This window comes from Leptonotus elevatus, chromosome 18 (genome assembly GCF_054856555.1).
Source record: "Leptonotus elevatus isolate MCC_2025b chromosome 18, RoL_Lele_1.0, whole genome shotgun sequence".
Classification (NCBI taxonomy): Eukaryota; Metazoa; Chordata; class Actinopteri; order Syngnathiformes; family Syngnathidae; genus Leptonotus; species Leptonotus elevatus.
The window spans coordinates 17031548-17045399 of NC_141256.1; the positions used below are offsets into that span (position 1 = coordinate 17031548).

At 41.9% G+C, this 13852-nt stretch overlaps 1 protein-coding gene across 2 annotated transcripts in view; it reads right to left on the bottom strand.

The window, feature by feature from the left end:
* Positions 1-13852, bottom strand: part of hbs1l (HBS1-like translational GTPase) — a 41426-nt gene that overhangs the window by 7786 nt on the left and 19788 nt on the right. The window contains exons 1-4 of one of the 2 annotated variants that reach the window (XM_086060699.1): positions 9543-9709; positions 8953-9018; positions 8391-8519; positions 8006-8236 (exon numbers count right to left, since the gene is read on the bottom strand). In XM_086060699.1, the coding sequence (XP_085916825.1) occupies positions 8006-8236; positions 8391-8519; positions 8953-9018; positions 9543-9585 (469 nt within the window). In that variant the 5' untranslated portion in view covers positions 9586-9709. Of the gene's footprint in view, positions 1-8005; positions 8237-8390; positions 8520-8952; positions 9019-9542; positions 9710-13852 lie in introns of those variants that run through there. The other variant, XM_086060700.1, reaches the window with a different exon arrangement.

Below are 13852 nucleotides of genomic sequence, written 5' to 3' on the forward strand. Positions count from 1 at the left end.
GGCGGCAAATTTGTAAATTTTCTCTGTCGTTTTTGACAGAAAAATGCACATTTTGTTCATTCCTATTTCAAGATTGACCGTGTGGGGGCGATAAGATGCACCTCGGCACAATTACGACATGAGGCAATTATGATCGACTCGGCACAAGAGTCGAAAAGAAAGTCCTTCTGGTGTTTGAAGCAAAGAAAGTGGACAGATTGAATCTGGCCATACCGAGGGACCGATTAAATCCCCAACACAATTCGGTCAGCCTGCTCACAATCAAAATGACACATACAGTGAGTTTAAAATGAAGTCGAGAAATGAAACTGGTTCACAAAGACAGCGCAGTCAGGTACCCAAAGTCATGCATCGGAGCGGAACCGTTACTTTCCAATGTTTGAAGAAACAAACATCTCCTTAAGCAAACGAACATGTTGTGCTTTGCCATCGAAATAAAAGGAAGCTTGCCAGCCAAGCCAAAAGATGAGGTAATGTTGACATGATTTTTTTCTTCTTCTTTTTTTTTTTTTAAATAATTGGTTTGAGTGGAACTTCTTGGTTTGTTTATGTTTCAGATTACGCTTCAACCGCCGACTAGCGTTTTTACAAAAACACAGTGTCAGGGCACGCAATTAAATGTGTAAACAGCCATCCAAGAAAGATAGATGCAAGGCTACTGGTACATTTTAAATGCATTTCGGTGGTGCCACTTCACCAAAGCGTGGAGCATTTTTGACTAGCAAATACGTTCAAACGTATTCACTGTAAGTACGTTCACACGTACTTGCAAACACGTTCGAGCATACAAATTGTAGGCTAAACGCTACAAACAGCATATTTTCCCATAATGCCACAGAGTATTGACATGCACATGCATGCTGAACCTTATTCATGCACGGCACACATAATAAATCGTAAAAGTTACAAATAAATAATGTTTTGTACGTCTCGGTATAAAGTGGGCCAAATGCTTAAAGAAAGTTCGTTTTTTTCACTCTCACATGCGCAAGTAATAACCCGTGGCATTATGGAGGAAATGTGCTATCTTTGTAGCATTTAGCCTACAAGTGACCCCCTCCCGAAAAAAAAAAAAAAAAAGACGGCGGTGAACAGAGAAACCTGGAGCTAAAAATTAAAAGACAACAAAATAAAAGGTACAAACAATGCTAAAAGACAATATGATGTAAGGAAGTGGGAACTAAGAAAACAAATAAAAGGGGTTAAAAAGATCATTTAAATGGCAAACTACAAAAAGTGTGCCTTGAGCCTCCTCTTGTTAGCCACTCAACGACAAGGCACGACTATCTTGAGCTGTTGTTTTGGCCTTGGTGGAGGTCTGCGCTCTCAGGCTAGTCTTGTTTCTTTTTGCGAGCGGGCCCCGAGGGCAGCCGTGACATCGGGGCGGCCTGAGCTCAACTACAAACAACAAATGGGCTTCTGAGGCTCGGGAGCAGGATCTCGCAGTGAGCCAGTCATCCTTACAAGTGGGCGCCCCGAGGGCCTAACTGAGCACAGGATACGAGAGGCTGGCCCAGGATATGCAAATATCAGCCCCACCGCCGCCCCTGTCAGAACACACAGGCTCAAGCCAAATAAGAAGCGCTGGCAGTGGGTGTCGGAGGGGGGATTGACAGGAACACGGGGTCCGTTATATGCAAGTCAGTCATGATCCTCGTCAGCCTAAGCTAACCAGCTTCAACTGCTTTTATGCTAATCACTCTATTATAGACACTCACTAGTCGATATCGCTACGGGCAGCCAAAGAAAAGAATTTATCCCTCATTGAAGTTCATTGCTATTTAAATTTAAGAGTGATCCCGACTACATTCAAATGTGTGACACTTTAAGGCAACATCCTGGTTAGTCACGTCCTTGTGCTTGATGTGCAGCTCCCTGTGTTTAACCCTTAAGAAGGCATTTACATATTTTCCTTCATTTGCTCCAATAACGGAACATGTCAAGACTGCCAAAAACCCGAAAGCTATAAAACAGATAATGAATCCACTTGAATAATTTCTGAAATCTCAAATCGTCTTTCCCTACTGAAATTAATGGTAAATTAATCTGTTCCAGCCTAACTTTCAAAAAATTCATTATTAATTAAGAAATATTGCACATTACAAAAACAGCGTGAAACCATAACAAAATTGATGGTAAATGATTAAAAAGTGGAAGTCAACCCAAATCTTTTGTTTCTTGACATTTTTTGATATGTTCTATGCAGCCCCATTGATCTAAATATGGTATTCTGGTTAATATTGCGTTAGTGAAATATGAGTTAAGCAGCAAAATCCAGCTGTTTTTTTCTGTCGACTGAAAATGACATCACAGTTGCTCAGGTTTGAGGTAACAACTAGTGTTGTTCCGATACCATTTTTTGGCGCCGGATACCGATTCCCAGCTTCAGAAAACAGCTGAACTGTGATTGGTCGTTGGCGCGCCTTGAGCAACTGTGAAGTCATCTTCAGTCTAAAGCAAGTGGCAAAATGGCCGCCCCGGAGGTGGATAAAAATGGCAGGGTTTTGCTTCATAACTCTTATTCCACAAATATTAAATTAATGAGAATGAGGTCACCCGTAACAAATTATTGTCAAGAATTGTTTAAAGTTGACTTCCACTTTAATGCTACAATCCAATTCATTGTGCTGCTCCTTCTCGTGAGCCAACCTTGGCCAACGGGAGACACAAACATTTCTTCGTCTACAACTACTATTGCTGCAAATGACTCAGTAAGATGGTGTGACAGTAAATACCCATTTCTTCTAAAACCCGCAAATCTCAATGCTAACTGTTAGCATGTCAGCAAAGCTGTGGTTGTTTTAAATACACGTGTAATTCTCTTTGTTTAGTTTGATGGCAAACCTCAACGGGGAGTGGCATTAAGAAGCTTTGAGCCTCTTATTTATTTATTTGTTTGTTTTAATCGCTGACTGTTTACCAAAGTGCTGCTTTTATTGTCAAGAGTTATACATTTGGATTTCAATTGTCATTTGGAGCATACTGCAAGAGTGACCATCAAATTGACGCTAGTATAGGAATTTTGCACATTGCGCGACACCCAAAATTGATTTGATCTGCCAAAGCTGCGAACCCTGACAAGACGCGATGAGATTGAGAGTTTCCGACGTAGGTGTCGCGTCGTGGAGACGAGCGAGATGGTTGGCAGCTGAATGCAGCGAGCCGATGCGCGCCTGCGGTGACATTTTCTCCTCGAGCGCGGCATCTTGCTCAAAACCCACACACTCGCTCGCTCGTCTTCAAAAGACGACAGAGCCGGACGGACAAAAGGTGCGCACGCCAGAGGAGATCCCTGATAGAAATGCAGCGTTGCCTTGACATAAGAGCGACCCAATCGGTCACTTACAACAAGCAGCAGTTTGGCAGATGAGAAAGAATTCTTACAAAAAAAACGATGCTTCGGGCTGTTTAGCGCAACTCCCAGCTGACGCTAACTCTCAAACTCAGCTAAACATTTCAAACAACTATATAACGCTAACCAGAGTTATGGATATGGTTTGGAATTTTCATTAGCTTGTAAGTTTATATTTGTTAGAAAAAAAATCAAAAATGCTTCATTTTGGTTTCGTTTTTATTACTTTTAGTTGTTGTTTTCTAATACATGGAATATTTGTTGAGCGCGAGATCAAAGAAAAACAGGCTACGAACTATTGTTTAATAAAGTAAACAAACAAACTTGTACCTTGCTTCTTCTGTCGCTATGGTTGTGCAGCAATACAAAAATAAAAACATTTCATTTCTGAAAGCTCATGTATGAAATTATCTTAACTGACAAAGACAAAAACGAACGACATTTTCACTAGAATTATTAGTTAGTTTTAGTTTTGTAAACATAAAATGTGGTTTTAAGGTACAGTATATTGAAGTTTTAAAACTTCCGTTTCAAAACCTTTAAAACTTTATGAAATTAAAACTAAACTAACATTAAAATTAAGCAAAAAATACCAGTCATAGAAAAATCACATTTCAATGTCCATTCAATTAATATTCCACTTTTAATGACTATCAATGAATATTCAATCAATATCTGAGGATGAGGTTACTTTAACTCCTAATTGTTGCTAAACAAGAAAAAAAATACCTTTTATATGTTTTTAGAGAACATGTGAGATTACATCTCGTGAAAAACTTTGTTAAAGTCCTGTGATCAACAAGGTCATTTTCAAGGTCAACTAAAACAAAAGGTCACTAAAATTTGCAGCAATCTTCTAAGATTTGGAATCCTGGTTGAATTCTCTTTCCAACAATAGCCGTTTTGTGAAGGTTGACCCAGTAGTGCCTTAGATAGAAGAAGAGCTCAAATGAAGGCGGCCATGATGCCCCCTTTTTTTGCCACAAATATTAAAATTCAGGAAGCTGTAACTCACAAACACCTGCTCCGGTTGACCTTAAATTTGAGATTTAGTGTTGTGAGATCACTATCAAAAAGTACACAATGTTTCAATAAATTCAAAATATGCTTGGCTACAATTTTCAGATTTCCCCCCCGATGATTTGGCACAGAACATCCCGAAACTGCAATATTTTTGCTCACAGGTTTTTAGGAAATGGGAAATGCAGTTCACAAAATCATTTATAGTAGTTGCAAAAGTCGTCATTTGTATTTATGATTTTGTTTCATTGCCCCGATGGGCAAGTTGCGCAAACAAGAAGGAGCCGCAAAGATAAAAAAATAATAAAAAGGATCAATGTTTTTCCATTCATTTCAACTGGCATCACAAGACATTTCCAAACTCTTCCAAAGGTTACACGGGAGAAACGGGCTCGACCGGTTTTGTGACTATCTGCCCTAATTATCAATCCTTTTCCTGGGGCAGGCTCGTACCCGTGTTTGACGGCCCTGGGGTCCTGCGCACCTGCGTGGGGTTGACACCCATCACAATCCAAACACTGGCCCATCGCTGCATTTCATCAAGCGGGAGAAAATGACTCAAGTATCTTCTACATACATCAGCCTATATTTTCCCAGCCTGCCTCAAAAGTAGATAAACAGTCCATCGTCGTCATTCACTCAGAATATGATTCAAAGCAAAACCTCATCATGACTCACGCGACAAGTGGGGGGGGGGGGGGGGGGGGGGGGAAGAGCCTTTCACAATGCTAGATGCATACATTCAGGATTAAAATCATAACTCTAATCAAAATGACTGCTTCGACAAACAGATAGCTGGGAATAGAGTCAATATGGTAATGAACAATTGTTTGATCAAGACTTGAAATGAAGCAAAAATAATTTTCTACCAACCCTTTCATCTAAATGGGCAAAGAAGGTCAAACATTACTCATATTTAAATTCAGCTTTATTTCAAAATGAACACATTAACCTCAGGCAGCTTGCGGTGGCTGACACACTCACTTAAAACACTTTTCTCATTATTATTATTCCTTTAAGTCAATTCTACGTCATTGATAATAATGATTTGGGGGGTTTATTCCGAGCAAAACCAAGTCTGTGTGTGACACTCGTCGATGAGAAAAACTCCAGGTGTCATTTCACCCCCCCCCCCCCACCCCACAAAAAAAAAGAAAGGTTGTCTCTCTCTCTCTCTCTCCCATAATGTCAAACCCAAGCAGCAGTAAACCATCAGCCTGGTTAGCTGATCCAGATCCAATAGATGCACCTGCACCAACATCAACTTTCTGGTTTCGAGGTGGGGTTTGCCAAGCCCAAAACAAGAAAAGAGGCCACACTTTTAAAGATCATTCTTTCAATTATACAAAAACGTCATTCCTGTCAAGTGTGGTTAAAAGGCCTTAAGCAATGTTTTTGTTTTTAAAAAAAAAATCATGGAAACATCTTTGTACACAGAATTAAGAAAAAAACGACATATATAAAATTTGATAAGACATTCATTTAGCTGCCAGAAAAAAACGAAACAATTAAGACAACAACATCAAGTACAGTAGTATCATAAGAAGTGTCTGTTGAACAAAAGAAAAAAATTCTATAAATGCTAAGGTACAAATATTTCATGAGATCTCATGAAATGTTGGTTGGTTCCCCTCAGTCTGGTGTCATCCGACTTTTGGTCTATCGGGTGAAAGCTTTCCTCTGATTGGCCTTGGTGATGTCGTCCGGCGAAGGCGTGTCAAAAACAAACGGGACGATCTGCTCAAGTAGTCCGTGCTGCTCGTTGGCCTCGCGGAGAACGACCAATCGAGAGCTTCCTGCCTTCTGTGCGACTTTGCCGAGCCTTTTCGCTCTTCTGTGGCGCCGGCAGCTCCGGAAGGTCAACGCGATGGCAAAGACGGACGGCCGAGCGAAGACTGAAGACTCTGAGCCGAAGGCGAGCGGCTCGGGAAAGGACGGCGAGGGCAAATGGTCAATGTTACCCACGAGAGCGCTCAAATCGATGCCCCGGTTCGACCTGGGGTTCTCAACCCTGCGGCGGGGCTCACTTTTGGCACCACTTTTCCCAACGCTTTCCACCAGCGGTGTTTTCGCCGGTGAGACGGGCGAGCTGAAGAAGTACTGTGACCCGTTTGAGGCTGCTGAGGTTTCGGAGGTCAAACGCGAGGCAGGAAGCAGCTCCGGGAGGCCCGGCGGTCGCTTTGGCGCACCCGCTGCCCGCCGCGTCTCCGCCGAAGGGCTTCTGGCGCGGTGCTGCAATGCGAGCTCGGAGAGCGACATGATCCCGCTGACGTTTATGTCCGTGTTGCTGGGAAGGGGGGTCACTCTGTTTTGGTGCTGCGAGGCCAGCTCGGACAGCGAGAGAGTCGGCGTCGCCTCGCGTAGCCCTCCTTTGTCGCCGGAGCAAAAGTCCGTGGAAATCGGGCGACGGTTGGAATGCTCCTGGATTAAATCGGACAACGACAGGCTTCCTTTAGGGTGACAAATTGAGTCTTCGCTTCCCGCCGATTGCGGATTGTGTACGACGGGACCCAGAAACCCAAATCCAGGAGGAGGAGTTGCAGTTTTTACGTCGGGTTGTGTTATGGAGAGGCTACTAAGAGAAGCTGAAAGCAGCGAAGGAGCTGATGACATATTTAAATACGCTAGCGTGCCCAAAGTCAGATTATTATTAAAAACAAGAGACGTAGCATTCGGGGACGGCGCAGCGGCCAAATTGGGCCCCGTGTCGCCCACTCCTGTCTGTTGACTTTTGCGTTCATGTTCAGAAATGAGCTGCGCCAGGCTAGCGCCGCTAACGCCTAGCCCGCTGTCACGCGTCCTTTGACAGTCGCCGAGCGTCGCGAGCGGGGACGAAATGTCGAGCGGACCGAGGCGCGCGAATATGTCGGGTTTGGGCGCCGCGGCTACCATGTCTGACAGAGAAGCAAACGGGTCGGCTCCTTACCTTACAAAAGCCGATTGCAGTTGGCCAAGAGGAGGGAGGAGCGCAGACATGACGGAGGAATCACACCATCGATCCGGAGGAACAGAAGAGGGGGGGGAAAGAGGCACTTTGTTAAAAAATGTGCTCTTAAATTGTATACGTTTTTATGTACGACTCACTTTTAAGCTTCTATAATTATTCTGGATAGTGGAGGGGAAAAATGGAATTGAAGTTAATATCCTACAGACATATTGTATTTCCAGATTCTTGACCCCCCCCCCCGCCCCCCCCCCCCAAAAAAAAAAAAAAAAAAAACAACACCAGGACGGTTGAAACGTTGCGTGTGTGTTCATTGAGGTTTTCTGATGTTGACTCCACAAACCAATTGACTTTTAGTGCAATTGCTTATTGTAAATAAATATTAGATGCTGTTTCTATGCCAAAGTCTCATTCGTCACACAGTAGATTGGAATGGATAATGTAATGAGCTACACAGTGTTTTCAATTATATGGCACAAAAAAATAAAAATAAAACTGCATCTAAAAATAATAACGTAAAACTAATAAAAATTACAACTGAACAGCGATTGGGCAGTGATTCTTTCACATACCACTAGAGGGAGTTTGCTTACAACTAGTTGTACTTTTTTTGAGAATCCTCGAGCTCCAAGAAATTACCGTTCTCATCACACTTATTCCAGCATTCAAATTGAAACAACTACAACTACCTTTCTCAATCACGGCCGCCTGCCTGCTTCTTTGCGGTAGCGGTGCTTTCTCGACATCGCCGACGATGTCATTGGGGACGGCGGGGGCCATTTTGGGGTCTTCAGACAAGATCACATCCAGTGCTCTCTGTGCGTCGAAGCCGCATCTTATGGCTGCCTGGTTCAACACCGAGTCTGGCATCGAGTCGCCCAGCACAGCCCTCATGTGGTCCAGGCAGGAGTAGAGCTTGGCTGGGGGCGGGGCACAACACACTCAAAATAATCAATAAAAATTTATTTTTGTATTGATTTCTTCATTTCTGGGATGCTCTCTCTTCTCCTGATCCCGAATAAGCTTTGAATAATTTTTTTTGACTGAATCTATTCAGAAAGTTAAACACGTTACCTTGATCAAGCGGGTCAAGGTTGTGGCTGATGCTGGGGGACATCAATACATCCTCTTCGCATTCTTCCTCCTCAAGAGGCTCCTCCTTCGGCACTTGCTTCTCTCGACGAGAGTAGATGAACTGATTTGCTGTACAAAGGCAAAGAAACATATGAAAATTATGTAATTTCACTTAAATGGTCCGGAAATTATTCATTTTTTTTTATTATGTATTTCTGTCCATCAATTAATGCCGGTGATGTATAGATAATCCAAATCGATACTTCTGGTCAGTCACCACGTAGGGATATTACTTTAACAAATGATTTACAATTTGATTTGTCAGCGTTGAAAATGGCTGGCTCTCTTTGACTATGCAATGTTAACGGTGCAACCAACAACAAACATGTCGGGTTTTTATTTTCGTAGCTTTTCTCCGTAAGTGCATATTGATCAAGCAAAAGCTGTTGTGTCGCAGTGCTACAGACACTTGCTGCATATCTTTGCTTGGCATCAGCTGGCAAAAACGTGTGATGGTGCGCCTTTCTCAGCCACTGTTTGAACTCTCCAATAGGCAACCCACCTGTTGCTGGTGATATGCAGTAGTCATCCTCCACAGATTGCCCATACATGTCATCCTCTTCGAAATCTAGAAGAAAAATAATAATAATAACAAAAACTTCTCACTACTTGGTTGTTAAGTGAACACTATTTGGAACGGCGCATTCTTTATGCCACCCGTTTAGTTATCTTCTGAGGCATTTCGACTAAATGAATGACACAATTAAACGGGAAATAATTACCATGGTAATATTTCAGTTTATTTTAATAATTTAAATGAAATGTCACGAGAGGGAACGAATGATTCATTTTTGGACCAATACAAAGTTTGCCAACTTGTTTCGCAGGTTCTAAATAGTCATGCAACGCAGTAGTTACTGTACATCTTTATCTTTTAGCACATTCTGTCACGTCCAAACAACACATCCGCGTAGGATACATTTGTAACATGACGCAATGGTTGCGAGTTGACACGACAACAAAACAATCTCACGAGCTAACGTTAGCCACTGGCGCTCCATTGGATAACACGGCAATTTAGCTTCCCGGCTAACTAGCTTAGCATGCTGCGGCCTAGCCATGAGGATTAAACCACTCGCCAAGTTAAAGTACCTTCGTCGTAGTTGTAACCGCGAACGTTTCTATGTCGAGACATTTTGTCTCATGTGTGGTTTGTCGAGCCAGCTGGGAAAATTTGGTTTGTTCGTTTTTGGTCGAATGTTGTGGCATGTGTGTCGCTGTCAGAGTGCCGGAGCCATCGCGCCGCTTCTGCGCATGCGCATCTCTCAGCCCGGCTAGACTGCGCGGTCACGTGGGACACCAGTCACTCATAAACAAAAAACAACGCATTTTATTTATGGTCCTAAATGTACCTGCCATTCAATATCTATATATATATATATATATATATATGTGTTTTGTTTTTTGTTTTTTTAAAGATGAGCAGCTTCAAAGAATGAAAGAGGTTTAAGTGCTGCGGTGAACATAAATTAATTCCGCCGACGTCATTAGACGTCGTCAATTTGGATTGTCACTTTCTCAACATGGGATCCAACTATCGGTAGGGTAGCGCTTTGTTATGGCTTTCTTGTGTGTTTTACTGCCGTGATTTTACATGCTTGTCTCTGTTTTATGATGGGGGGGGAGTTGCAGTTGCCTCAAATTACACATTTTTATCTGAAAAATGGAAATTATCAGACACATTTTTCAATTTGGGAAAAAAATGGTCATCAGAGTTAAAGGGACATTTTGCGTAAAAGGTGTGTGAAATAATGTTGATGTGACTGGGTGAGCTACATTTCTGTCACTCGCATGCTTTAGTTTTATTTCAAGGGGAACTTTATGATTTAAGTTAAGGTGATTGTTTCTAAATGATGTTATGTTCATTTGTGTGTAAATTGTGACAAGATTGACAAATAAAACTGTTGTGCTCATTTCTTTGCTGATTTTGTCTCATCAGACCGTAAAAGTTTCTCAGAGAATTTTTGTGAGGGCTGTTGCTGTATGCTGTCATTTTCTCATATTTTGCTAATGAGGCGTTTACCTCCTCAAGGGTACACTTTTTCAAGTTCATGACCTCTGTTCTTTGAAGGTCTTTCATGGCGCGTCTCGTAATGCTTATTATATCAGTTGATGTCATTTTCCTGGACCTGATTCTTTGACTTAAGTCACCCGTGACATCAGTGGTTGATTTTCACAGAGCGATCCCGATGATTGGATCGGACATGGCCACTCTTGCTTGTTTTTCACTCAAGAAACTGCTCTCTGGTTTTCATGTCGGTTTTCAACATAAGCATTCTGCGCTTTTTGTTGTTTTAGTGATCAACATAATTAGACAACAAAAACAAACCAATAGCAGAATTGGTGCATTCGCGTGCGAGTGCAGATGTCTATCAACAAACACGTCATTGAAGAGCTACAAAATGTGTACGCCGTCAAAAAATAACGTGCATGGGTGGGCATTTATCTGCACTAGCCTGAATAGATGAAAAAGAGGAGGATGGAAATGTCAAACAGTTTGATGAAAGCAGGTGCAAAAAAAACACACACTTGCATTATCGCTAGTGGAAGGGGCTATGAGGTTTGTGTGAAATTAGAGCCCCCCCCCCCAAAAAAAAAGAAGAAGAAGACATCTGCTGAGGTTTGTAAGAATGTGGTAGGAAGAATAAGAGGATGCTAAAATAGTACATAAGATAAGTTGATTGATGAAGCACATCGCAGCGTAAATGTTTCTGGGACGTCTCAAAGCCACGCAATGGAGATGGAAAATATTGCAACAGGTTGTGATTTTATCGCACGAAACGACCTTGCGCAACATTTTAAAATACATTTCAGCCCTTCTGTGGGCTTCCTTCATCCCAACGTCCTCATTTGCACTCTATTAAAAAAAAAAAAAATGACAACATTGTTTCCTCCCCTCCGAAAAGTCTTTTGGAGAAAAAGTAACGGATTCGATGGACTCAACAGATGGAAGGACAGATTGCGACATGAATGAGTCCGATTTGGGCTTTGTGCAAAAAAACAAAACAAACAACAAAAGACAATTGAATCGCTTGTTGTTGAGTTTGTTTGCGTCATCACTATTTCAATACAGCAAAATTACATTTGGCTTTATTTTTTTTTTTTTAAGGCATTCATTGTGAGGTATCCTGCAATAGTTCAACGACAACATAAAACAGAAGCGGGATAATCCCAAAAGGTTTTATATAATATTTAGAGGGAATTATTGTTATTATTATTTGACATTACATTCCCTCTGGAGCGAAATACAAAACGTTTTGTGTTTATCTAGCAAAGATGATGCATTCGACTGAATTAATTACAGGTGCAACAATCAATCGTTTAAATTAATAAGTATTTTGATCACGTTTGTTGACTTGAAATTGTCCACATCCTTGCAATTTCCACCTCTCTACAGTAATATTCTCAGATTTCTGTACTCCTCCAAGCAGACGGATCGTTTCAGTCAAAAGAAGACATCTGCGAACATCTGTTTTTACTTTTACAAAATGATAATCCATATGTTTTGCCCATTTTCTGACGCACGCACCAGACCAGTAACAAAATCATAATCAATTAATGTTTCTGCATTTTCTGCATTGTCAATTTGAAATAATGTTGTGTTCTGGAATAAAATGATGGAAATAACTTTGTTATTTATCCGATTTATGGATTACTCAAACAATGATCCACACATTAATCAATGGTTAAAATTTTAATCAATGATTAAAATGTAGTCATTATTTGCAGCCTAGAAATAATCCATTCAAGGGTTAAACTGCTGCCATCACAAACCAAGTATTACTTGCAGTGACATTTCAACATGGCTAATTATCCTACAAGTATCACATAATAGTGGAGTTATTTTTAAGCCATTAAAAAACTATTAACTCATGACGCATCTTGTGTCTCACCCTCGCCCATTTTTCAATGAATGCGCGTTTAATTTTTATTACACAAACAACAAACACACAACATATTGTTGTAAAAAAAAAAAGTTTTGTTTCCTTTTAAGTGCACATTTGTGGGTTATGTGGGAGTTTAGCCTAGCAGTTAGCGCACTCGGCTATCAATTGGTGGTGATGCGGGTCAGAACCCGGGGTTCAGCTGCAGATGTTTCGTGAATTACACGTCAAGTAACGTGTTGAGGACTTTTACGACTAGTTCACGCTACAAAAAAACAAAAACTGCATTACCGTAACTTTCCTGACTGTGTGTCTTATTTTGACACGTTTCGTTCATTTAGGACTTGAGGTGTTGTGGCGCTCGTGTTTCCCAGCATGACTTGATTAAATAGTTTATGCCTAATCCTTCCAACCGACCGAAACGCTAAGCACGTTTGCAGCTCATAAACAAACAGCAAAAAAAAAAACTTGCATGACCAATTACTGCAAAGTAGTTGATTTCATTTTTTGGGCTTTTCCCAAATCAAACAACCGTACAGGATCTCATGATATGCTTGGCGTTTGTCAACTTGGAGAGTTTGCTGGGGATGCGATCTGGAAGCCCAGAGGCCATCATTAAAAACAACATTCAAATGAGCCAACCTGTGCACACAATGCTTTGCAAAGGGGGAAGCTCAAGTCAAAATGGCCGCTCGCTCGCTCGCTCGCTCTTAACCTGCCCAATCGCGCCCATGCAAATGTCCCGGGCGAGGAGTCAATGGGTCTCGGGTAGGCTTCCCGCTCCCGACTACTACGACTCGGCTCGTTTGCATAGCCTGGCTCAGGCTCCCCCTCAATTTGGTTTCAGATAACAAGATGTAGTTTTTAATAACACCCTCGAGGTGCAGGCAACAGTCGGAGGCGTACTTGCGTGGCGTCGCCTCTTTCACATGGAGCAAGTTGAGGCGCTGGATTCATTTGCATGAGTGCAAATCCAATTGGAATGTTTAAGTGACATTAAATTACCACATTTCCATATTTGACCAAAGCTTGCAATATTAATAAAGTTTTGAGTTGAATACATGACGAGAGCCACAATGCATGTGTACACAGGTGCGGCATTCGGAAACCTAACACGCAAGGCGAACAACCCGCTTGCCACGTTCGATCACGGGCCACATGATACATTTGCAATTATATTCAACAGCCTAATAAACACGTGCGGATGTTTTCAGTCATTACAGATGAAATGAAGGTTTTTTGTTTTTTTCTTCGTTTCAGCAATTCCCTAACTGCGCGAGTGTGTAGACGAGAGCCTCTTTTAGCAGGCCACTATTTTTGATGACTGCCCTGGGACAAAAGGCTCATCAGGCCTGATGGTAATTACAAGTGACCAGGACAATACGGTCGCGTATGGAGGAGCTAATACAATGCGAAGACACATTTATACAAATAAAGCATTGACCCCCATGCACTGAGTGAAAAGGGCATGTGGGAGGGGAGGGTGGTGGTGGTGCGGATAGGGGGGGGGGGGGGGGG